We start from the raw sequence: 24,637 nt of genomic DNA on the forward strand, positions 1-24,637 counted from the left end.
ACCGAAATGGAAGAGGGAGTGAAAAGAGATTTTTTTTTCTTCTGTGAGCTAAATGGGTCGAAAATGAAGATTGTATTTTTCGTCCTTGCTCCAATTCTTGTACCGTTCTTATTTTCATATATAAATATTAATATATCTATATCGTATCAAACCAAGTCAGAAGACTCGATCTTTGCTATTCCATAGGGAATTCTTGTATATAATCCCTGTAACAATAAATTGAGAATTTCACTGAGATGGAGATTGAAATAGAAGGTAGAAATGAAGAGAAGCTACCTTAAAAAAAATTACTTCGAATGGATACTTATAATGGCAATAATAACCTAACCAATTGATTTTATTTTGTGTGAATCATAAATGATTGCATTAATGTAAGTAGAAGAAAGGGATACTCGAGAAGAATTAAGCATGAAATTAGGTAAGTTTTGATTAGTCAAACCCTTCATGAAATTGAGTGATTTGTAAGGCCCAATTAGCAAAATTCTAAAACAAAGTGAGTGAGAGAGACATGTTCCCAAGGTGTCTCCGATAATTAAGCTCATTTCTTCAATCATTAATTTACAAGGTTGGCTGCCACCCTAAACCAAAAAGATAATTATGGACACCAAATCACTTTATCAAATCAAAACCATATTCAAAATAAGAACCAGTTGTATTAGTCCTAAAGAGAGAAGTGTAGAATCTTCAATAACACGTGGGCGTCGAGGTTTGAATCTTCAACCTGAAAATGTAGATACAATTAGAAGTAAAAATATAGATATCGATGAATATATCTTTAAAAAGTCATAAAATTTTATTTCTACACTGTATAGTTGAAATGTTGATCCACGTTTTAAGTTAATATCGGTGAAAATGTCAACATAGCGACAAAAACGTCTTTTCTCATAGATTGGTTGATTGGTTGAAGTTTATGGTGGGTTTTGGTGTGAAAAAAAAGGGAAAGAGAGAGAGTGATTGAATATGTTAACCAAAACCAAATAGAGGCCTCAAATTTTCTTGTCAATCCAGAGTGAAAATTCCATTTTTTTAGGCATTTTTAGGGTCTAGCTTCTTCAAAAATGGGTTTGGTAAAGAAGGCAACAATATCATTACAACAACTTGTAGACTAAAATGAAGTTAACCCCACAATTGGCTCTTCTTTCTACTTTTCTTTTCTATATTTGGCCAAATGGGTTTGATTTTATGTCTTGATTAGGTCTTCAATGTCCATTACTTGGTTTAAGCTTCAAAGAAACATGTAATCACAAGAGCTTCATCAATGTAAATCTGTTAGTTAAAATCAAATAATCGTCGTCTAGAATCTAGTTGAGTTTGCTTCTTAATTGAAATAAAAAAAAAAGGAAGAAAATGTGATCACCTGCTAAAATTGATTGAGCTGAAATTGGAAAGGACCCCAAGAAACAGTACAAGCTTCGCTTCATGAAAGACCTGGGAGAATAAAGTTCAGATCAAATCCACAGATAAGTTGGAAGGTAATCTAATCATACAATAATGTCTGTACTTTTACTTTAATTTTTAAGCAAGATAAGAGGCCCAAAATAGTGGACCCTATTGCTGGTTGGCCTTTAAGATGACCCAAGAGGTGAGGTTTCATAATAGAATTTGGAACAGATGGTCCCGTATTGGGGAGGAGAACGAAACATTATTTATAAGGGTGTGGAAATCTCCTCTTAGGAGACGTGTTTTAAAAGCCTTGAGAGGAAGATCAAAAGGAAAAATTCAAAGAGAACAGTATCTGCTAGTAGTAGACTTGGGCCGTTACAATTATATGGTAATGCAACCTTCCTTTTCAAATGTTATTATTACGAGGAGAAAGTAAAGAGGAACTGTTGAAAAGAGAATAATATGTCAATAAAAAGGGAATCATGTAAAGCTACAATGGCACAGCAACTGACCCACAAGTTTCAACTATTGAACTAAAATCAGTGTCTCTTGCAAATGAGAATGTAAAAAGAAAAGCAACAACTGTGGTAGAGACATCATTTCCTGCTTATTTACAGATCTCTTTGGAAGGACAAGGAAAACACAAGTTCAATAGTGATCAAGGCCAACAAGCTACTGCTCATTTACATTCTTTGCTACCAAGTCCTTAGAAGTTTAGAGCTAGTTCAACAAGGATCCAGAGCCAAGTCAAAGGCAGGTTTACAGGCACTGCGGGCGGTTTCAACTTCTACTAATATATGTTGAGGATTGTTGGGAGTGAGTTCTGCGTTGCCTAATTAAGGGGAAGATCATGGGTTTATAAATAAGAAATACTATTTCCACTGGTACGAGGCCTTTTGGGGAAACCAAAAGTAAAGTCACGAGGATTTATGCTCAAAGTGGATAATATCATAGAATTGTGGAGGTTCGTGGTTCCTAACAATATATGTTTCGTTGATGTTTTTCCTCACTATGTTCTCAAGTAAACTGCACTGGAAAATCAAATTGTTTCAGTTCTGATTACTTCAACAACAGTCTCTATTCTGCCTAGCTACTGTTCTTCCTTCCTTTCACATGCAAGGACACCATCTTCTTTAAATCCTTGCACTTCTCCTTGTCATGTCTTAGAGATCCATCGGAGGGAAATAAAAATGATGCTGAGAATTTTAACTGAGAAAAGAAAAGAATATATTCTTTTCAATCTAAATGGAAACGATCCAACCAAGATGGAAATAATGGATGTAATTTTTTTTTTTTGAAAAGAAGAATCAAACATTAGAAAATATATTTCCTCCTCCTCAAAACTGCAAAGATCTTGACAAATAATCATACTTGCAAGATCGAAGATCTGAAGAAGGAACTGATGACTTGTTCAAGCCTGCTGTAATCAAACCAAGAAAAATGATATTGTAGATGTAGACATCTACCTATCTCCCCTAACTCCAGCCTCATATACATCTAAAAGACAACTCCATGCAAACATGTTCATCTGGCCTATCGTCACAAAAATTTAATATACTGAAAGGCGAGAAGTGACCAAGCAAACTCGGAGTTTATAAAAAATACTAACGGGCCTAGAAAAAGGAAACCTGAAATGTCATTAATATAAAGATTCAGTCTAGCAGCAGTGAAAACTATTTATCCAAATATACGACCATGTTCGATTGATAGGCTTCACATCAGTGAGGAACTTCGAAATTCGATGATTCAATATATAAGTTTCACCATCCGGCATATGCAAAATTTCCACATCTATAGTCACATAAAGTCTGATATTCTATCAACAAATTTAAAATCTGTGATCTGCATTACAACAAACAGCCAGTTAATGGTTACTTATTGCTAAGCCAGTCTGGTTTGAACTAATACTATATCACCATATAAGAACCAAATTTGAACTGCTTGAAGCCATTCTTGTGATTTTGTCTGCCCCCAATTAGATATATGTTTTTCTTCCTAATTTCAAGGATTTAGCATTTGGAGGAAAGAGAACCTCTCATGTTGGTGGAGGTTATTGCTTGTTTCTTGTTTCTGGTAGCTCTGAATCGATATATTGAACACCACCTGGGTTTATTCTTTTATCCTCTCATCATTTTCTTCCAAACCTAGACGATTGTGTTAAATGATGAAAGTCCCACATCGACTAATTTAGGGAATGATCATGGGTTTATAATCGAGGAATGCTCTCTCCATTGATATGAGGCCTTTTAGGGAAGCCCAAAGCAAAGCCATGAGAGTTTATGCTCGAAGTGGACAATACCATACCATTATGGAGAGTCGTGTTTGTCTAACAGATTGTTTCCTAACTTTATTCTTTTTCCTCATTTTTTTTTAAATAACTTCCATTTTTCATGAACTCCAGGTTCTCTCCTTAACTATTAAGCAACCAAACAATGTACATAACTTGAAAGAAAAGGTTATTCTCCAAACACAGGGTATTAGCCATGCAGCCAACTCAAGAAACTAAATTCAATTCTAAATAATTCCGCCAGGGATGTAATCCCGCCCTACATCAACTAAACATTATGTGCACGTAATTCCAAACCAAAAACACACATCATACACAAAAATCACTCGATTGGAAAGAAAAAAATTAAAAAGAAGCTTCCAGTTAAAGGATTTCAATTCTAGACCACGAATTCCATCAGAAACTAAACGTCTCAATAGAGATACAAGACTAGAACTCACACGAACCTGTAAATGCCATCAAAATTTGATAGATGCTTGAGAACAGCTCAAATGACTGAATTCCGAACAGAAACGTCGCTAACTCAGATGCCAAACTTGACAGGAATTCCCGGCCTACATCTTCAAAAATTCCTATCTATTTCTGAATTATGAACGCTGAAATTCTCCGATTTCTCCATTCTCATTTCCCAATTCCTCAACGAGCGAAGGCTCTGCGTTCGCTCTTCCATGAAAGAAAGGTCTCAATATGAAAAGTGGGCCCATTTTCTTCTCTGCATTGGACTTAGATGGGCTCAGCACAGGTATTGGGCCTCACAGACTATTAAGCCCACTAGCCAAATTTGAAGGCTTATGATAAAAAAAAAATTAAAATAAATATTTAGAAATTTAATATATATATATAAAAAACTAAAAAATTAAAAAAAAAAAAAAAAAAAAAAAAAGTCAACTAACCTAAACTTGAAGATTCTACACTAAACGAATTAGGGTTACTAGGTGGTATAGTAGTCTTGATAGCAAAGCCGATGATAATACGTAACGGGTCAAAACAGACAATATTTATTAGCAGTGGGTTTAGGCTGTTACAAATGGTATCAAACTCGGTCATGGTCGAAGTAGGGAGCTTGGGTTATTACAAATGGTATCAGAGTCAGTCACCAAAAGGTGCAAGGTACAAGATATTAGTCGAAGCAGAGCTAGACCTTCTTCATAATAGACACATTTTAAAATCGTGAGGTTAACGATGATACGTAGCTTGGGCTGTTACAAATGGTATCAGAGTTAGTCACTAAAAGGTGCAAGGTATTGGTCGAAGCAGGGCTAGACCCTCTTCATAGTAGACACATTTTAAAATCATGAGGTTGACGACGTAGTTAACACGACTCTCCACAATGGTATGATATTGTCCACTTTGAGCATAAGCTCTCATAGCTTTGCTTTGGGCTTCCCCAAAATGTCTCGTACCAATAGAGAGAGTATTCTTGGATTATAAACTTATGATCATTCCCTAAATTAGCGGACGTGGGACTTTCATCATCCAACAAATATTTGTTAGGGCGGTTACAAATAGTATTAGAGTCAGATACAAGGCAATATGCCAGCAAGGACGTTAGCCCCTAAATGGGTATAGAAACCTCTCACTAATAGACATATTTTAAATTGTAAAGTTGATGCCAATACGTAACGAACAAAAGCAGACAATATCTATGGGCTTGAACTATTACAAATAGTCTCTTCAAACAATGAACAGCATAAAAAATTTAAAACCAATCTCCACCATCTCTAAAACTTGAGTGGATTGAACACATCACAAAATAAAAACAACAAAACAAACGAATCCAAGATTCAAATGGCTGCAAGCCTCTCCATTTCCATATCGGCATAGAACTTCTGAATGAACAATTCAGCCCTCCGGTCAATCGAATCCTCTTCATCGCTCAATTCACTCCAATCCCACGCCTCAGAACCCCGCCCCTCAATGGCCGGAAACCCCACCTCTCCATCATTTTCACCTCCAAAACTGCCAATGCATCTAGGAAACAGCACCGAATAGACACCACCACGGCGGAGGCGACGGCGGCGGCCTCTGTAACAACGAAACAGAGGAGTGGTGGAGGGCGAGAATTGGAACTGGAGAAGCTCAAATTTCTCGGCCGGCGACGATTTCTTGAGGAAAAGGAGCTTTGGGAAGATGGGTTTTTTCATTTTAGCAAGAAAGATGGAAACTTTGAGGAAATTAAAGAGCTTTTGGGAAATGGGTTGCCTTTTGGGCTGCATTTTTCTTGTTTCAATAGCAATGGGTTGATAGCCATGGGGGTTTTAAAGAGCGGTGGAAGAACAGAGGAATGTGAGCCAAGCTGGAAAAGATGGCGGTGGTCGGTCGGAGTTTGGAGCTATTAAGAATGGAATATGAAGGTAGCCGTTGGGGGCATTGTTTTTAAAAGCTCTATGCTGTAAAGCTTCCTACTTTTGGAGGACCCATTTCAAATTTCAAACCTACGTAATAGATTAATGATTTATTCCATGTTTTTTTTAAAAATTCATTTCGGTCTTGTCTTATCGTTCTCGCTCATTGTTTGTCACGGCTGGGGAATGTCTCAAACCTCCACAAAGATCTAAAGACAAGAGTGGTAAGAGGGTTAGTACGATTCGAAAGAGAGATATTTGAAAGAGACGTTATATAAGCAAGCAAGAGGGAAATAACAACGGCTTACAGTATATAACCATGGGTAGGGAGGAGTTGACAACTAGTCGTATCCTCCTTTTTCTTTTCTTCTTTTACTTGCCTTTACTCCAAGCTCGGATAACGCAGACTTGGCCTCGGTCATATGGTTTGATGCCCCCGTGTCGAGGACCCGTAGCTAGTGCTCTTGGTGTTTGCCTCTTTCACTGATTTGAGCGAACACTCGCTTCTCCTTCGGTTGAATTGACTCCCCAGCCGATGCCTTTGTTATGCACAGCTGGAGCTCTTCCTCGGGTTCGACGCTCACCGGAGCCGATCAAATTTAGTTAAAAAATCAACATCCAATTTAATTCTATTTTTTAAAATAAAATAATTGGAATTACGTGGCTACTAATTTCTAAATAAATAAATTTTATTTAGCCACAGGTCAAAATAGACAATTTTGACTTTTTTTTATTTTTTATTTTTTTAATACGTGGGTTAGACTTTGTGATTTGAATGGACTGGTCAATATCATTATAAGTTAACAAATCGTCAATTTTTGGTAAATTTGTACTTTGTTTACAAAATAAATAAATAACTCAAGCATAATTTAACGATGTGATGTTGGGATCGTGGGTGGAGACGGGCGATATTTTAGTAGGTAAATTAACGACTCAAATGGCGAAAGAATCATCGTATGTCCCCGAAGATAGATTATTACGAGCCATACTTGGAATTCAGGTATCTACTTCAAAACAAACCTGTCTAAAACTACTTATAAACGGTAGGGGGTCGAGTTATTGGTGTGAGATGGATCCAGAAAAAAGGGGTTCGAGTAATAATCCAGAAATGATTCGTGTATATATTTCACAAAAACATGAAATCAAAGTAGGCAATAAGGTAGGGGAAGACATGGAAATAAATGTTTCTATTTTCTTATTTTACGAGATTGTCGAATCATTTAAGTAACGATATTCTATTTTTTATAATACTATTAATATATTTAAATTTAAATAATAAATAAATAACCTAAAATTAAAAAATATTCTTACCTCTATTTAAAAAAAATCTATGAAATTTTGAAAATAGCTTAAAATTGTATATAGACGTTTCATATATTATTTTTAACCGTGGTACTAACGACAAGAGTATTTTTTAATTTTATTTTTATAAAGTTTAAAGATATTTTTTAAAATAAAAAAAAAATAAAGGTAAATTTTAATTTTTTTTAAAAAAATTAAAAATATTAATTAAAATAAAAAGGTATTTTTTTTAATTTTTTTTAAGTTTAATTTTAGATAATATGCGAATATCAAATATATTTATATTAATTTAGCCAATGGTAAAGATTTTTTTTTTTGTAATAATTATATAATAAACACCCAAATATTACATAGAAATTGTTTAAATAATTTAAATAATTAAGTTTAATAAAAAAAAATTTAAATTAATGAAATATTTTATATTAAATAATTAAAATTTAAAACATTTAAAATTAATTTACACATCAATACTTTTCTCTCTTCTCACTCTTCTTCATTATCAAAAAGAAAAAAAATTAAAGTAAAATAGAAAACACACCATTCTTTTTTATGATTGACTAATAATTATTTGGATTTTAAAAAATAAAACCTAAAAAATAATACGAATTTCTTTTATATAAATGTCAATACTCATCCAAAATCAGTCAAACGTATAAAGTACTTTACAAAAAGTTCATATATTTTAAATAAGGAGATATTTACATAAATAATATAATATAAACATTATATATATATATATATATATATCACGAATTTTAAAATTTTACAAAAAATAATAATAATAATAATAATAAATCAAGCATATATTCTATTAGATGGAATCTCCGTGCTCGTCCTCTAATTTTATTTCTCATTCATACAAAATTTTCTATTTATTTTATAGACGCTAAAATTATTGTAATAAGGGTTTAATACGAGTAATTTTTTTCATTTTTTTATTTTAAAGTTTCAACATAATTTTTATTTTTAAAAAATGGTATAAATATATATATAACCATTAAAAAGATTCTACAATATATTTTTTAATTTAAATATTATATTTTTTTTAGTAGAGCCAAAACACACGCATATAATATAATATAATATAATATAATATAATATAATATAATATATATATATATTAATATGGATTGAAAATATATTTATATTAAACGAGGTGAGGGCGGGGCAAAGAATTAGGTGGAGACGAGAAGTAATCCTGTCTCTGACCCTATTTATCTAACGAGAAAAAAGCATTTCTCACTCTTTTATTCTCAATCTAAACCGTGAATCTCCGCCCAAAATCAAAGTAAAGGGTAATTTTTTTTTTAATACAAGTTATTTTTATTGATTTTATTAAATTTACTATTTAACCTCAATTTAATTTGTTTTTAACTATTTAAACTAGGGTAATTTAAAGTATTATATATGTTTTTAGGTTAAAAATGATTAAATATGTTTAAATATATGATTATTAATTACTCCATATATCATATGTAATTGGAAAAACTTTCATTTATTCAGTAATAAATATTTTGTGTATAATAATGATTGAAGAGTTCGTTTAAAACGACGGCGTAACCAACAATAAGTTTCTCTTTTAATTTACTCAATGGTAAAAAAAAAATTAATTAGAAATCTTTATGTACTGAATAAATGTATAAATAATATTTAATTAATAATATGTTAATAAATATATACTTTGACGTAAATATATGTCAATTTATTAAGATGTATATACGGACTAAAATAATTTAATAAATATAAAATATATAAAAAAAAATTGGTCGAGGAGTTTTTCATTATATTCCATCATGGAGTTTTTCTTGTTCGAACTGTAAGGTAGCTAAAATAGCCGAATGGATCTCGAGTTTCTTGAATTGGTCGAGGAGCTGGTTAGTCTCATTCTTCTCTATTTTGTTCTTTGGTTCAAGTTGTCTACTGCTAAAATAGCAGAATCGTCCTTGCTCTGTAAGTGTTGGTAGACTTCGGTTAACTGTCTGTTTGACTTCAATTTGATTTTTTTTACCTTTGATCTTATGTTCGAGTTGTCTTCGTAAAGATTCAAAGTCTTTATTTCCCCCCACATTTGTGCTCGTTTTTTTAACACGATTTGCAATTTTCTTTAGCTAATTTATTTCTTCTCCACAAACATCACTGATTGTTGTTGTCAAAATTAGGATAAGAAAGTCTGCCCCGATGTGTCGATTGTCGTATTTTGAGTGTAGAAAGAACTTTAGGTATACGGAAAAACTTGGTTTAAAGATGATTTTGAACTAGATTGAAGATGAATTCCACGAGTTCAGGGCATGCATGTTTCATGTCTAAGTCGACACTATGACCCTTATTAAGGGCTACCGGTGAAATTGAGTTTTGGCTCAAATTATTCTTGTGATGTCCCACATTGGTTGGAGAGGAGAACAAAACACCTTTTAAAGGTATGGAAACCTTCCCTAGCAGACGCACTTTAGAGCCTTGCGGGAAAGCTTGAAAGGGAAAGCCCAAAGAGAAGAATATCTGCTAACAGTGGATCTGAGTCGTTACAAATGGTATCAGAGCCAGACACCGGACGATGTGCTAGCTTTCTTGCTATTACCCGAAGGGGGGGGGGGTAGACATGATCTGGGTCGTTACAAATGGTATCAGAGCCAGACACCGGACAATGTGCCAGCTTTCTTGCTATTACCCGAAAGGGGAGGGGGGTAGACATGAGGCGATGTGTCAGTAAGGACGCTGGCCCAAAGGGGGTGGATTTGGAGGTTGTCCCACATCGATTGGAGAAAGGAACGAGTGTCAGCGGAAGCTGGGCTCTAAAGGGGGCGAATTGTGATGTCCCACATTGATTAGGAGGAGAACAATCGTTTTTTGGTTGGGGAGGAGAACAAGCGTTTTAAAGCCTTGAAGGGAAGCCCGAAAAGAAAAGTCCAAAGAAGACAATATTTGCTAGTGGTGGATCTAAGTCGTTACAATTCTATTTATTATGGATGGCTCGACCATTTTGTGTTTGTCCGTCCTTCTACTTAGTTTTCAAATAATATATTATTTAAAAAAGATAAATTATAATGGTAATACAATTTTTTTATACTAATTTAAATATTTTTCTAAAAAATGTATTTTGATATATTTATATATACTACAATAAGAGTTGGAGTTTTAATTCTAGTATTAATTTATTTATTAACATGTTTTTTTTTTTAATTTTGTATAATTATTTTTTACATTTCCGTTTATAATATATTATATTTATGATTTTTTTTAAATTAATGGTGCATTTTAAAATTTAAATTTTAAACTTTAAAATCGAGACATAAAACAATAAAATGTTATTTTTAGAATTATTATTAAAATTAAAAATTTTAAAAACAAATATATTTGATCCGGTAAATCTATAATATAAACTAAATTTTGGATGGTAAATAAAAAAAAATTAAAAAATATATATATATATATAAATTAGTCTTAAAAAAAAAAATACTAAACCAACCAAAGTACCCTCCAAAATCGTTTTCCATATTTTCTCTCTTTGCGATCTGAGCTCCGCCCTCAATTCTTTGTCGGCGAGGTTATGGTTTGCGCCGATTCCGACCAAACAGTACTTGACTCCATGGCGATGGGACTGGAGAGATCGAAGCAGCTCCACAATTTCACCCTCCCTTTCTTAAAGTGGGGAAATCAGAAGTATCTCCGCTGTACGAAACTGGATTCCGATTGCGCCGACGCCGACGCCGACGTTCCTCCGCCAGCCGATCGCCGATCGTCGGCCGTCCGGTGGAACTGTCGGAAGTTTCAGACGGACAGGCCGCTGTGGTTGAAGGATTCCGCTAAGAGACCTAGGGCTTCAAAGTCCAAGATCCACGATAATTGCGACGGCGATGAAGGTATAGCGGCGGTGAGAGAGAAACTCATGATTGATCTAAAAACCGCCGCCGATAAGATGAAGGTTGCATTCTGGAGAGATGGAGTCGTGGATGACGAAGACGAACCGGAGAAAAAGACTCCGGCGGCGCCGGTGCCGGCGCCGGCGCCGGATAAGGATTCGAAACCGTGGAGTTTGAGGGTGAAGAAGACGGCATCGAAGACTCCGATTGATACAGTTACAGAAGGGAGAAGCGGTGAGAAGGCCTTGAAAATCAATAAGAGGTTAGATAAGCGGCCGATTCGAAACTCTCCGTTGAGAAGCGGTGATGGCGGCGGCGGCGTGAAGTCTCCTGGACGGCGATTGGTAATGGAAAAGAAAGAAAGGGAGAAATTCTCGGTATCGCTTTCCAAAAAGGAGATCGAGGAGGATTTCATGGCTATGGTGGAACGCAGGCCGCCGCGAAGGCCCAAAAAGAGGCCCAGAAATGTTCAAAATCAAATCGATGTAGGGTTCTTCTTCCTTCTTCTCCCCCTCCTTTTTCATCGTAACCTTTTCATCTTCTTCGAACTCGAGTTTTCAACTCTGTCATTCTCCATTGCAGACGCTCTTCCCCGGAGCATGGTTGACGGAGATAACCGCCGATCTCTACGACGTACCGGAAATCCAGAAAATCGAAAAGGTATTTTCCGGCCAGCGGCCGCCTTAATTTTTCTTTAGGTTTAAATGTACGGATTACAAATCCGATCAAATCAATCTTCCATTTCTCAAATTAAGAACAATCCTCTCAATATTCGATCTAGTTTCGTTCGAATATCGTTTCAATTTCCGAAAATTTCCGCTCATATTCCTGCTAATTGAATCTGCAGAGGTAGTACCGAAACCTAATCGACGGAATCCTAAGAATCTAAACCTCCGGCCAGAAACTCGCGATGCTTTGCTAAACTAATCCATGGACGACGACGACGACGACGACGAAGACGACAACCGACCGACGGACCGAGCTCCATCATCTGAAATGGTGAATTCGAGTAGAAATCTGAGATTTGGATTGAATGTTGAATTCCATAGCTCTGAAAAACGCTAATTCTTGTGTATTAATTATAATTACATTTCATTATAGTCTTGGTTCTTTCTTCTGAATAAAGAACAATAAGGATTAGTCGAAAAAGAAAGCACAATTTCTTTGTTGATTCTGAGCTGCTGCTGATAAGATCCAATTAAGTTCATCTCTGATCTCTGTATAATGTTTTCCATTAAAGAAGAACTTGATATCTGAGGGGGGGCTGGGTTCCCGGAGCCATGGACTCGATTAATATACGCAGTGGGTCAGGTCGGGTTGGGTTAATCGGAGGAGTTTGGCAGATGGGTGCCAGTTGGTGTTGAATTCTTCCTCCGTGGCGTTCTGCCCTTGCTTCTTTGATACACTGGTTTACATGTGGACAAAATTTACACTTTTATGGAATTTTTTTTTAATTTTTTTAAGTTTTTTTAATAATTTGTAAAGAATTATCCAAGATATCAAAATTTTATCCTATTTTCTTAATCCAGAGATTAAACGATTGAATGTGTGAGCTACCGGGTTGATATTAACAAACGATATTGTCGAGAGTGACAAGATGAGCGTAACAGAGCACGGTAAATTATCTAGGTCAAATATAACGTATAAGGTCGTTAAGTGCATACTATTCATGACCATGACCGATGAATTATTGATCTCGTGAGAGTGTTTGACCTACCTAATTAAAACGACAAAACGCCCTTGCTCGCTCTAATACTCCATAACCCAATGGATAAATAACAATGTTTAATATTAAAATCTATTAACTTCGACAAACAAGAAACTTCATATAATCTCTTTTCCTCTCTTTTTCTCATGTTAATAATAATTATTTTAAAATATTTTAAAAAGTAAAATATTGAATTTTTGTAATTTTTTTACTAGTTGAATATTACAAAAATTTAAATTCCAACGAGAGCCACTCAAATATAGTTCATAACCCAACCTAATCATGACGCCACTCCAATAGAGTTCATAACCCAACCTAACCCCACTCCAATAGAGTTCATAACCCAACCTAACCGTGGAGCCATTCAAATAGAGTTTATAACCCAACCTAGCCCTCTATTTTCGAGTTGAGTTTTTTTATTTTTTTTAATTATTTAAAAAATTGTATTTATCCACGTCTACAGATAGAAAAAAATATATATCATAATCAAGAGTGTGTATCGAACCCCCGCCCTCTCGCTAGAAATGGACAGAACCTAGGCCATTATAATAAATTACATTAATGGATTAATCAAATTAAAATACCAAATTAATTTGGAATGATATTTTCGGATTCCCATTCACAACTCCTCCATCGGCAACAGAGCTAGAAACTGCGCGATGTTGCAGGCTTCCATTAACCCGATCCGATCGCCGCCTCCGGCGTTCCATTACAAGACAGCAGGACTCGCACTCCCTTCATCACTTTCCTGCACCATCAGCCGGCCGTCGCCGACATCGTTACGTCTGCGATCATCCTCAGTAACGAGAACCTCCATCTCTTCTTCATTTCAACTCAAAGCCGGAAAAGGGTACTTTCATCAAATAATTCTTAATATCTTCTTCCCAATTAGCATTCTATGTCAAGATCTTTGATATATTGTTCTCTCCTATGGCTTCTGCTTGCTCCACATTACTGGACCTTCGCGCATTTTGACCCCACGTCCCCTCTCTCGAGGAAAATCTAATTGATTATGATTTTAGATGAACGAATTGGCTTTTGTACTGATAATAGTTTTATTTATTTACTCGTGTTTGGAATTCGAGTGGAGTGTTGATTTGTTTATATATATTGCATCGGGTTCTTCAATTAGGGATTGGTTCTTTCGATGTTTCTCCTTTTGCATTGCGATTGTTGTTTCTGTTTAAATTACCCTGATGTAATGCCTAGTTCTTGCTGAAAGATGTAAAAGATTGAATACCTTAGCCATTACAGGATGGATGGCTTCCTAGATGTTGAGCTCAAAGTTCGTGATTATGAGCTGGATCAGTTTGGGGTTGTCAACAATGCTGTTTATGCGAGTTATTGCCAACATGGTAAAATCAAGAAGTTTGTATATGCTAAGTGATGTGTGTATGAATTAGGAATTTATTTGTCCTCACTAGGGGTTTCTGTTTCTACCTTCTCTAGAAGTTTGTAGATTGTTTGAAAACGAAATGTGGAGCCTTCACCACTGCAAATGTTGGTGTTTGTTTATGTCCAATGGGTCCAGAATTTCTGTTCAAAAGAGCATTGATATGGTTGATTCACGTACTCATAAGCATTTTATTTCATATTGTCCTCTTTTGGCTTTTCCTTTCGGGTTTCCGCTCAAGGTTTTGTAAACGCATCTGCTAGGGAGAGGTTTCCACACCCTTATAAAGAATGCTTTGTTCTTCTCCCCAATCGATGTGGGATCTCATAATCCACCTCTCTTCGAGGCCAGTATCCTTGCTGGCACTCGTTCCCTTCTCCAATCGATGTGGGTCCCTCCAATCCACCCCCTTCAGGATCTAGCGTCTTGCTGGCACACCACCTCATGTCCACCTCCCTTCAGGGCTCAGCCTCCTTGCTGGCATATCGCCCGATGTCTGGCTCTAGTACCATTTTGTGATAGCTGAAACTCACCGCTAGCATATATTGTCTTCTTTGGACTTTCCATTTCGGGTTTTCCCTCAAAGTTTTCAAAACGCAACAATTCTTCGTTCTCCTCCCCAACCGATCTTAGTACTTGACGGACAGAATGCTGTTTGGAAACACTAGAAGTTACTCTTTTCTGTTTATTGCTTAAGTCAACATGAAGTTGTCTTGTTAACTCCATTTGAAGTATACTACCCTCTCTTCTTGATAGTCTAAACTATTGTTGACAAGCCTAAACTTTGGGGGGCATTAGTCTCGAAGAAGTAAAATATTGGACTCGAACGGGTGCTCGTAAATGATTTTGTGGTAGCCTCTGAACTTTGAAGTGTTTCTCGACCTAGATTGAGTTACGAAACAGATAGAAGAACTTTTTCACCACCAAGATTTTGAATCATTGATCAGTTGTAGCTCGATTTCTCGAATCTCATGTTATAAATCACATTATAATTGCTTTTCAAGACTTTTAATCAAAATCTTAATCAGGTCGTCATGAACTGCTGGAAAGCATAGGCCTCAGTCCTGATGAAGTTGCTCGTGATGGCGATGCATTAGCTTTATCAGAATTGTCTTTGAAGTTCCTTGCACCACTTAAAGTATGATGCAATTTGTTGGTACAACTGATGATTGATTACATACTTCACTTAATATCTTACTACTTATGCTACCTTGATGCATCCAACTAGAGCGGAGACAGATTTGTTCTTAAGGTAAGGATCTCGGGGATGTCGGCTGCTCACTTCTACATCGATCATTTCATTTTCAAGCTTCCAAACATGGAGGTAAGCAATGCAACCATTAATTTTGATATCAGTTTATTTACCTTGTCTGGATGCCTAGAACTTCATAACCCATTTCCTGTCCTGTTTTCTTTCCCTAGCCAATCTTGGAGGCAAAGGGTACAGCAGTTTGGCTCAACAAAAGCTATCGTCCAGTGCGTATCCCACACGAATTTCTATCCAAGTTTGCTCAGTTCGTTCGGGATCATGACTCGAAGTGATCGAGTTTGGGGCGATATCGTTGAGGTATTTTGCTTTTGCCTATCTCAGAGAGAATACAATGAAGCAAATATCTGATTCATATACTAAATGCATAGCTATGAATTCTTGCTTTCACATGTACTCAGACCACTGCTACTCAAATAGCATCTTTACACAACATGAATATCAGCCTGATTCACATAGGTGTATGTCATTTGATGAGGACGACCTTACTATTATATCGTTCGAACATTTGTGTCCTTTGAATTCTAAATCATATCCTTTGACGACTTATACACTGATGAGGGGTGTGTCGTTGAAATTTGAGCTTCTAGTTATATCATATTCACCCGAGAGATTGTGTATCTCTTATAGTTATGAGATATTTGTATAATTCATGAGTTAGCAAACGAGAATAAATGATATCTATTACTCAGTTTGAAGGGTGTGTCGCGAAGTGTATTGGTATAATCCTGGCTCCTTAATCTTCGTCTCTTTGTCTCATTATTCAACTTTAATAAATTAAACCAAACTAATTGATCGATTAAATTTTTACCCTAACTTTTACTTTCGTCAAAATATTGCACTCTTAATCTTAAACTTATAATGTTTTTTAAGTAGATTTATTGAAATTTTGATAAATTTTTTAAAAAATATTGACATTATTGAAATTAGTAAATTCATGAATTTATTAAAATTGATTATTCCATTAAATTATACATTTATTATGATAAATTAATTGTTGAAAAGTTTATTAATTAATGCATCATAATTATATAAAATTTCTAAAATATCATTAATTATTTCCAACAATTTTATTATTCGATTTATTTGGAATTAACATTTTAAATTCGTCCTCGATTTTAAAAAATAATTTAATTTTTTTTTAATCCAAGTATGATCGGTAGTTAAGTAAATAAAGGCAATTTTAAAAAATAAAAATTTATTTATATGGATGAAAAGATAATGGGATGATAATAGCATAATTAATATCAATTAATTTGTATTTATTACTTTTAATCAGCCTTAATGAATTTTAATTACAAACTTTATGTGATAAATATTTTGTTTAATGTAAATTTTTTAAATTCAATCATTTAAAATTCTAAATTATTTATTTTTTTCAGATTATATAAATGAATCAGCTTATTTATTTATTTAAATTATTTGTTTAATAATTATATTTAATATTAATATTTGTTTAATTATTTCTCACCAAATAAATGATTTTTTTGCTCAATAATACATGGATAGAGATTTGGTAATAGGTTATGTAGTGATTTAATTAGTAATAAATGATTTCTTTTATGATTGCATATAAATGGAATTATTTAATATTAATATTACTTTGAATTAATATCTTAATATAGAGACAAAAAAAACACATGTATTTATTTATTTTTTAATATTTTTATTTTAAGCTTTGATTTTAATTAATAATAATAATATATTAAATGTCTCTGACGATAAATAACACTAATTTTATTTTATTTTTATCGATAATAATTAATTTAGTTGTTAAACAAAACTGAAAGATAATTCTATTTCAAAGGTCGGAGGTTCGAATTTCCACCACTGAGTCGTGAGAGTGAAGATTTGAATCGCTAACCCGAACAAAAAAATTGATAAATGTCTCCAGTCTCGTTAATGAAGAGTGATAAATGCAAAAGGCAATGTCTCCATTAATATTATTGATCACTAACGCTCCAAAGAATGTGAATTGTGTCAAAATGTTGCACGTTTTCGTCAATACGATTCAAATTTCAGCTACCACTAATCCCAAACTCAAACTCCGAGTCCCTTTGCCTCTTTTTTGTAACGTCTCTCGCCTATCGACATTGGCTATGACAACTCCCAAATGCTCTCCCCCACGAACATTTGATCTCAATACTAACCCTACTATTCAACCTAGCCCCTATCGAATGGATGGGTTCGTAGACTATGAGATGAAAGTTCGTGGTTATGAGTTGGATCAGTACGGTGTCGTCAATAATGCTGTTTATTCTTATTATTGTTACTACGGTGAGAATCATATAAATTATCTGTTGAGTTATGTTTAAATTGATATATATATATATATATATATATATATTTACGAAAACAACATTAATGAAATTAACATTTTAATTAAGCAGCTGAGCACGAATGGTTAAATAGTATAGGTGTGAGTCTTGATGTAATTACCAGTGACGGGGAGTCGTTAGCTCTATCAGAGATGTCTTTGAAGTTCCTTTCGTCACTTAGAGTATGAACCACTTGGTGATCCTTATAGCAATAATAATTCAGTTATGAGTAGCGTTTTCCTACAAATAATCCGTTTCAATTGCAAACAGAGCGGAGATCGATTTGTTCTTAAGATGAGGTTTTTGGACATCTCAAAAGCTCGGATCTACCTCGAGCACAAAATTTTCAAGCTACCAAATATGGAGGTTAGTACATTTCCTACTCACGTTTCGTGTATATCTATCTAAACGTCTCTAGCATTTTTGTCGTCTACTTGGAACAAGCTCGACATGTTAAATAAACGTCTCTTACTTTAATTGATCTTATTTTTGTATGTGTAGGCAATCTTAGAGGCACAGGTGACGGGAGTTTGGCTTAGCAAAAATCTTCGTCCAATGCGGATCCCACAAAAATATTTATCCAAATTTGCTCAATTTATTCATGATCATAATCAATCTAACAGATCAACGGTCGGGATTAAAGACGATGACAAAGATGGAGCCAACATACAGCACGAATAACTCTTTATTTATTTATTTTATTTTATTTATCTTGCGTGGAGAACTAAAATTCTAAGTGAAAGATGAACTCCGTATCTTTGTATTAAGTTATTGGTAATAATTGTTATGGATTGACAAGTAGCATATCATGTTCGTCTTGGCCATAGTCAACTTCTCCTAACGCCTCTTTCAAAATCTCTCTTTCGAAAATTTCTCTCTGCTCGGTTTTCTAAAACCTTCTTCTTAAACCGAGGTCAAAGGCTTGAGCATACGTCGTTTGGCCGTAGGCGACGTGAGAACGAATTGACTTAGCTCATTTTTGTTGCTGGAGAGTGAGTGTCGCACAATTGCAAGTCCGCTGCCATCAAAAGTGCTATTGTGACAAAATCTTACAATTTTAAAACATGTATGTCTATTACGGAGAGGTTTCCACACTTTTACTTCGTTCCTCTCTCGAATTCAACGGAGATAGTCTGAGCAGGGACGAAAGTCGGCCTTAGTGATCCGACGGTGCCGAGTGGAAGGACCGTCGCTCAACAGATAAAAGTTACTGTAGAGATAACAGACTAAGAAGAACGCCCATGTTGTGGCAATTCTACCCAGAAGGTAATGCAAGAACAAACAATTTTTGTTAGAAACATTCCTCTAACGAATTTCTTGGGAATTTCTATAGTAAATAGACTATATAGAATCGTGATCAGTCAAATATTGCAAAGCCTCGTATCTATTATCATCGGTCGACTATAACTGAATTTCGGTCTATACTAGCACCATAATATCTTATTGGATCCTTGATCCTTGCTCTTTGCTCTTGGGTCAGAGTTGGGCACAATCCGAGGGAACCCACCATCAACTTTCTCAATTGAAGCTGAATTTTACGGTAGGACGCTCAATTCACTTTCTGGGGTTTCACAGTTCTTCCTCTTCCACCCTTTGCAGAAATGGCTGAAGCAAAGAGATCAAACCCTGATGTGGAGAAGAGGGTGATGGTGGCCGTAGACGAGAGTGAGTGTAGCTACTATGCCCTAATCTGGGTACTGGAAAATCTTAAACAATCCATTGCCGACTCGCCTCTTTTCATCTTCACGGCTCTACCTCCGCGCACCAGTTATACCTCCGGTGCCGGTGCCTCTCTCGGCCTCGCGCGATCGTGTTTCCCTGTCGCATCCAGTTAAGCATTGCTAATTTTTAGTTTTATTCAAACACTTTCAGTTTAAGCCATGATTTGTGTAGTTTAATCGCAAGCGATTCATAGATAACGATGACTCCTTTATCATTCCGTTTATCATAGCCATGATTTGTGTAATTTGTCGCCGCATATGAAGTCAATAATCGCAAGCATTGCTAAATGATGAATTGAAATAATCCCATTTCCGTTTTGTTAATGGGATCTTTAGATCTTTTAATCGGTGGAGTTTTCTTTCTTGTTCGAAGAAGTTTGTCTGTGTCTGCTAGATTGATTAAGAAAAAGGCATTGATTCAGAGTGAACTTGGTTGTGCACAACAGATACCGAGTTGGCTCATACGCTTCAAGAGAATGATAAGAAAGTTAGATGCGGCATCCTAGAGAAAGCAAAAGATATCTGTGCTGAAAGAGGGGTATGAATGTTCATATTTGAAGAAGAATTGTGTTGAATGTTTATTTCTTGATGGCATAAATTATATGCTGAATGATATTAGGAACATAAAGTTGTTGCTATTATCAATATCTGCAGGTGGCTGCGATATCCATCACAGAGGTTGGGGATCCTGGAAGGACGATATGTGATACGGTTGAAAAGCTCAATATAAATTTGCTTGTTTTGGGTGATCATGGCATTGGGAGAATTAAGAGGTTGTTCTTCATTTTCTTTCTTACACAACCAGTAGTGCTCAGGAGAAGAGTTTTTGTCTAAATTTGCTTTTACAATGCCGTTGATATCAGCGTCTCGAATTTGTTGATGTTGTTTTGTTATGAACAATTCTCATTTGGTGCAAGAACACGCGCGAACTAACGAGTTTGCAAGCTCGTGTTCTTGCTTCTTGTTTGTTGCAGAGTGTCTATCGACTTATATGAATAGATTTACATGTTCTTGCTTTCCAATCTCGCTACCTAATCATTTTTGTTTTCCGGTATCATTACGTATTGTGGGTTTATGTTCTGGATGCTGATGAAATTAATATATATCTCATACAGAGCTCTGATCGGGAGTGTGAGCAACTACTGTGTTCAAAATGCCAAGTGCCCTGTCCTTGTCGTGAAGAAACCATAGGAATATGAGGTGTGCTGCGTTTCCCACTAATATTTTGTTGCTTAGGAGTATCTTCCAAATGTTAGCTTTGTACTATTGTTTGCATGACTAACTTGTTTTACCGAGTTTCGATCGCATGACTTGTAATAAAAGATATTACTATTGTGTACTTAACGTCGTAATTTACAAATTTATGGTTGTAAGAAAGAGCTATCTTGGTTGTTCTAGAAAAAAATGTCATATTTTTGTTGCGTTTTGTGAGATCCCACATTGGTTGGAGAGGAGAACGAAGTATTCCTTATAAGGGTGTGGAAACCTCTCCCTAGCAAACACGTTTTAAAATCGTGCGGTTGACGACGATACGTAACGGGCCAAAGCGGACAATATATGCTAGCAATGGGCTTGGGGTGTTACAAATGGTATCAGAGTTAGACACCAAGGCGGTGTGCCAGTGAGGATGCTAGCCCCTAAGAGGGGTGGATTGTGAGATCCCACATTAGTTGGAGAGGGGAATGAAACATTTTTTTTATAAGGGTGTGGAAACCTCTTCCTAGCAGACGGGTTTTAAAACCGTGAGGTTGACGATAACGAGCCAAATCGAACAATATCTGCTAACGGTGGGCTTGGGCTATTACAAATGGTATTAGAGCCAAACACTAGGCGGTGTGTCAACAAGGATGTTGGCCCTTAAGGGTGGTGAATTGTGAGATCCCACATTGGTTGGAGAGGAGAACGAAACATTCCTTATAAGGGTGTGGAAACCTCTCCCTAGCATACGCATTTTAAAACCGTGGGGCTGACGGCGATACGTAACGGGCCAAAACAGATAATATCTGCTAGCAATGGGTTTGGGCTGTTACACATTTTATCCTTGAAAAGGGAAACGTGCTTTCAATTTGGCTCGTTTTCTCTCTTTTTGTACGGAGTGACAAATATAATTGGTAAGGAAGATGCTAAGCTCAAAGTGGCTGGGACTAGATAAAGAAACTAAAAAGAAGTAAATCAGTAAAGGAGAATGATATTCCGGGAAGAACTTTATTCATCTTATGATGCTAAGATTACAGAACCATAGTTATGGTAAGCTTTTCAGGACTAACTTGAAACTCAACTATTTCATGCAGGCCTTTCCTCAGAGTATAAACTTGAAGAAAATCTGTCAACCAAAGATGCTATTCAAAACAGCTGCTAATCTGACTCCGCCTTGTGCCAACCGCAGGTACACTACTGGCACTCGGGTCGAAAAATATTGCGCTGCACATATGTTTTTAAGTTAAAAAACTCTTCTGCCCTAAGAACAATTCAAACAAGCTTTGAATGTACCTGCTAGCGTAGCCCCTTCGGTTACGCCTTTGTATGCCCAGTCACATGCTGCTCGGATACTCTCTGATGCATAGCTGCATATTTCAATGGAAACTTAGGGTAAATTAGTGGAACTTTATGCTCTAAATTGAATGATCAACAGATTGTTTCTTTTGGCACATACATATCCGTGCATGCTATCTTCTTAGAGTTACACTTTTCCCATTCTTCAACTTCATCTGTCCATTCCTTCTGTTCAGAAACAGCAAAATGGTAGAAAAACGCATTAGAATTGCTACGAAACGATTAGAACCAAGCTTTAGACTATGTTTCTTGACCGTAATATTCGTTTGGATTGCATCGATCAGGCCATCCACACTCGAGTCGTAGAACTTTTCTTCTGCTGTCTCGATTATGTTGCTATCCCATATCTGTAAGAATCATAAGCAACTGTGTTTTATCATTGATGCAAAACTTGAACATGCCAGGACATACTGTTGAAGTTGGGTTATTATGTTTACATGGTGTAGATTTTGCTTTCTGGTGTACCAGTGAACTTCAATCGTGTTTCCTCCCTTGTCTTCAGCAAACCCAACATGAAGAGGCTGCATTTTATGTAAGCTCATCTTAGTAAATAATTGTACACAACATGTGGGTAAACTCCAAATCTTACCTGATGGATGTCTCCCATGAAATGTGATAGAAAAAGTAGTGCTTCAGTTAGGTTATCTGGTGATGGAAGTTTTAGCATATTAGCAAAATTGATCGATTCATCATTGTTCATTGGCGCTGTAACAGCCGAAGTCCATTGTTAGTAGATATTGTCCTCTTTGAGCTTTCCCTTTCGGATTTCCCCCTTAAGGTTTTTAAAACGTGTCTGCTAGATTGTGATTGTGAGACCCCACATCGATTGAAGAGAGGGACGAGTAGTAGTGAGGACACTAGGTCCTGAAGAGGGTGTATTATGAGATCCCATATCGATTGGAGAGGGGAACAAGTGCCAGTGAGGACGCTGGGTCCCGAAAGGGGGTGGATTGTGAGATCCCACATCGATTAGGGAGGAGAACGAAAGATTCTTTACGTTGGGAACCACGACTTTCCACAATGGTATGAGTCCATTTTGAACATAAGCTCTCGTGGTTTTGTTTTGGGTTTTCCCAAAAGGCCTTATATCAATGTGGGACTCCCCCCGAACAATTCTCAACACTTTTTAAGGGTGCGAAAACCTCTCCCTAGCAGACACGTTTTAAAAACTTTAAGGGGAAGCCCGAAAGGAAAAGCTCAAAGATGACAATATCTACCAGTAGTAGGTTTGGGCTGTTACAGGCACTAACTTCTCATTCTCTTGAAAATTACATTGAGACGAAGAAGACCGAGTTTTGTAGGTCAGAAGCTGGGAAGTATAGTTGTTAATGGCCCCTGCAACGCACCGACCTTCCACTCCATTTTCGTCTTTGCAGTCCCCTTTCGACCCAAACGACAAAAGTTCAGAACCAGAAAGGCGAGAGAAATTAGAACAACAGAGAGGGGATGGAAACAGAGTAACTCAACTGGCATATTGGTAAGTACAAAGGGATTCCGGAGTATTAACATAATGAAGAGCAGATGACCATCGATATCGAAACTTGATTCGATCAGCCCAAATACAAACGTTCGCCAATTCACCATTTGCATACTCAGGCAACAGTCGCTGCACTGCATCAGCTGCTGCTCTGCTCAACCGCGACTGTCGCAAGCAAAAACAAACATCAAATTCTTCATCAAAGAGGTAAAACATGGGGGAATTGGTTTCAATGAACGTGAAGATCAAGAACCTGAGCGATCTTGCAGATGGTAAAATGGCCATCGAGGCCCCAACCAAAGCTAACAGGAAAGATGAACACCAAGAACACTAGAAGACCCGCCATGAAAGCTCTGCAGGGCTTCATTTTTAGCTCCTGTTCTTGTTCTTCTGGTGATTTGATTCATTTTTGTATTTGAATCTGTGCTTAAATAGAGTGATGAATGCAAGAAATCTCAGAAAGTATGAACAGTTTCGAAAGGCATTCAATTTCGTTGTGCTCATATGAGATATGCCAAGTGCTCTGTCACGCTGAAGTAGTTAAGGTAAAGTTTTAAATTATGGAACCGTTTCCCTTTTGCTGTTTTCAATGTCATTTTTAATACATTTCTTAATTTGGTTTATTAAAATAAAAATCACAAAAAAGAAAAAAATAATAATTATTATCCAATTAATTAAAACATATAACGATTACCACGGTGGTAAATCTGGGAATACGCAAGTTATCTTAAAATATTCGAAATTTTTATTCTACCCAACTCAAACCGTTGACTTGGGTAGGTTCAGGTTGTTTGGTTGTCGGGTTCTAAATTATGGGACAGCAAAAGAATTGTCTGTTGTGCCATATGAGATAGGAAACTCTCAAATACGGTTCTTTACTTGCCTATTTCGAGCGGGGAGAACAGGTCATTCGACAAGGAAATTCTGAAATTGCGGAGGTTGGTTCAATCAAGCTGCTGAGTATTAGAAACAAGTTGTAACACTTACTCTCGGTAATTATATTGAAGCACAAAATTGGTTGAAGAT

At 36.0% G+C, this 24,637-nt stretch overlaps 6 protein-coding genes and 2 long non-coding RNA genes across 13 annotated transcripts; 4 read left to right on the forward strand and 4 right to left on the reverse strand.

Annotated features, from left to right (window-relative positions):
- Positions 1–389: 389 nt before the first annotated feature.
- On the reverse strand, positions 390–4,376 carry LOC111449966. Of its 2 annotated transcripts, none has more exons than XR_002711742.1 (3): positions 4,117–4,376; positions 1,358–1,428; positions 390–721 (listed from the first exon to the last, which is right to left on the reverse strand). It is a non-coding gene; the product is annotated as an uncharacterized LOC111449966 (long non-coding RNA). The 2 variants fall into 2 exon arrangements; XR_002711743.1 differs by lacking the exon at positions 390–721 and adding an exon at positions 942–1,250 and having other exon boundaries at positions 4,117–4,371.
- LOC111449967 lies at positions 2,312–3,582 on the reverse strand. The gene is made up of 3 exons (XR_002711744.1): positions 3,012–3,582; positions 2,755–2,916; positions 2,312–2,592 (listed from the first exon to the last, which is right to left on the reverse strand). It is a non-coding gene; the product is annotated as an uncharacterized LOC111449967 (long non-coding RNA).
- Positions 4,377–5,287: 911 nt separating the features above from the next.
- Positions 5,288–6,040, reverse strand: LOC111449533. The gene has a single exon (XM_023089461.1). It carries the CDS (start codon positions 5,884–5,886, stop codon positions 5,455–5,457), a length of 432 nt encoding a protein of 143 aa, XP_022945229.1. The 5' UTR covers positions 5,887–6,040; the 3' UTR covers positions 5,288–5,454.
- Positions 6,041–10,769: 4,729 nt separating this feature from the next.
- LOC111449526 lies at positions 10,770–12,348 on the forward strand. Its single transcript, XM_023089452.1, has 3 exons — positions 10,770–11,659; positions 11,757–11,834; positions 12,022–12,348. The coding sequence occupies exons 1-3, from the start codon at positions 10,862–10,864 to the stop codon at positions 12,025–12,027; spliced, it is 882 nt and encodes a 293-aa protein (XP_022945220.1). The 5' UTR covers positions 10,770–10,861; the 3' UTR covers positions 12,028–12,348.
- Positions 12,349–13,480: 1,132 nt separating this feature from the next.
- On the forward strand, positions 13,481–16,240 carry LOC111449530 (acyl-acyl carrier protein thioesterase ATL3, chloroplastic-like). 2 transcript variants are annotated; one of them, XM_023089457.1, is made up of 6 exons: positions 13,481–13,732; positions 14,137–14,237; positions 15,304–15,413; positions 15,504–15,599; positions 15,698–15,842; positions 15,944–16,240. In XM_023089457.1, exons 1-5 carry the CDS (start codon positions 13,542–13,544, stop codon positions 15,815–15,817), a joined length of 618 nt encoding a protein of 205 aa, XP_022945225.1. In that variant the 5' UTR covers positions 13,481–13,541; the 3' UTR covers positions 15,818–15,842; positions 15,944–16,240. The 2 variants fall into 2 exon arrangements, with proteins under 2 accessions (XP_022945225.1, XP_022945224.1); XM_023089456.1 differs by having other exon boundaries at positions 15,698–16,240.
- Positions 16,241–17,546: 1,306 nt separating this feature from the next.
- LOC111449531 (acyl-acyl carrier protein thioesterase ATL3, chloroplastic-like) lies at positions 17,547–18,700 on the forward strand. Its single transcript, XM_023089458.1, has 4 exons — positions 17,547–17,819; positions 17,933–18,042; positions 18,131–18,226; positions 18,362–18,700. The coding sequence occupies exons 1-4, from the start codon at positions 17,642–17,644 to the stop codon at positions 18,539–18,541; spliced, it is 564 nt and encodes a 187-aa protein (XP_022945226.1). The 5' UTR covers positions 17,547–17,641; the 3' UTR covers positions 18,542–18,700.
- Positions 18,701–19,305: 605 nt separating this feature from the next.
- On the forward strand, positions 19,306–23,829 carry LOC111449532 (universal stress protein YxiE). Of its 3 annotated transcripts, XR_002711652.1 has the most exons (8): positions 19,306–19,690; positions 20,028–20,119; positions 20,236–20,354; positions 20,697–20,781; positions 21,873–21,967; positions 22,581–22,666; positions 23,436–23,611; positions 23,731–23,829. XR_002711652.1 is itself a non-coding variant. In XM_023089460.1 (5 exons), the coding sequence occupies exons 1-4, from the start codon at positions 19,462–19,464 to the stop codon at positions 20,770–20,772; spliced, it is 516 nt and encodes a 171-aa protein (XP_022945228.1). In that variant the 5' UTR covers positions 19,306–19,461; the 3' UTR covers positions 20,773–20,781; positions 21,873–22,233. The 3 variants fall into 3 exon arrangements, 1 of the variants encoding a protein (XP_022945228.1); XR_002711651.1 differs by having other exon boundaries at positions 23,436–23,794; XM_023089460.1 differs by lacking the exons at positions 22,581–22,666; positions 23,436–23,611; positions 23,731–23,829 and having other exon boundaries at positions 21,873–22,233.
- LOC111449527 (endonuclease 2) lies at positions 21,758–24,188 on the reverse strand. 2 transcript variants are annotated; one of them, XM_023089454.1, is made up of 9 exons: positions 23,865–24,188; positions 23,602–23,776; positions 23,407–23,514; positions 22,724–22,779; positions 22,572–22,655; positions 22,389–22,481; positions 22,235–22,302; positions 22,072–22,145; positions 21,758–22,002 (listed from the first exon to the last, which is right to left on the reverse strand). In XM_023089454.1, exons 1-9 carry the CDS (start codon positions 23,976–23,978, stop codon positions 21,908–21,910), a joined length of 867 nt encoding a protein of 288 aa, XP_022945222.1. In that variant the 5' UTR covers positions 23,979–24,188; the 3' UTR covers positions 21,758–21,907. The 2 variants fall into 2 exon arrangements, with proteins under 2 accessions (XP_022945222.1, XP_022945221.1); XM_023089453.1 differs by having other exon boundaries at positions 23,602–24,001.
- Positions 24,189–24,637: the final 449 nt, after the last annotated feature.

Source organism: Cucurbita moschata, unplaced genomic scaffold, assembly GCF_002738365.1.
Source record: "Cucurbita moschata cultivar Rifu unplaced genomic scaffold, Cmos_1.0 Cmo_Scf00011, whole genome shotgun sequence".
Taxonomy (NCBI): domain Eukaryota; kingdom Viridiplantae; phylum Streptophyta; class Magnoliopsida; order Cucurbitales; family Cucurbitaceae; genus Cucurbita; species Cucurbita moschata.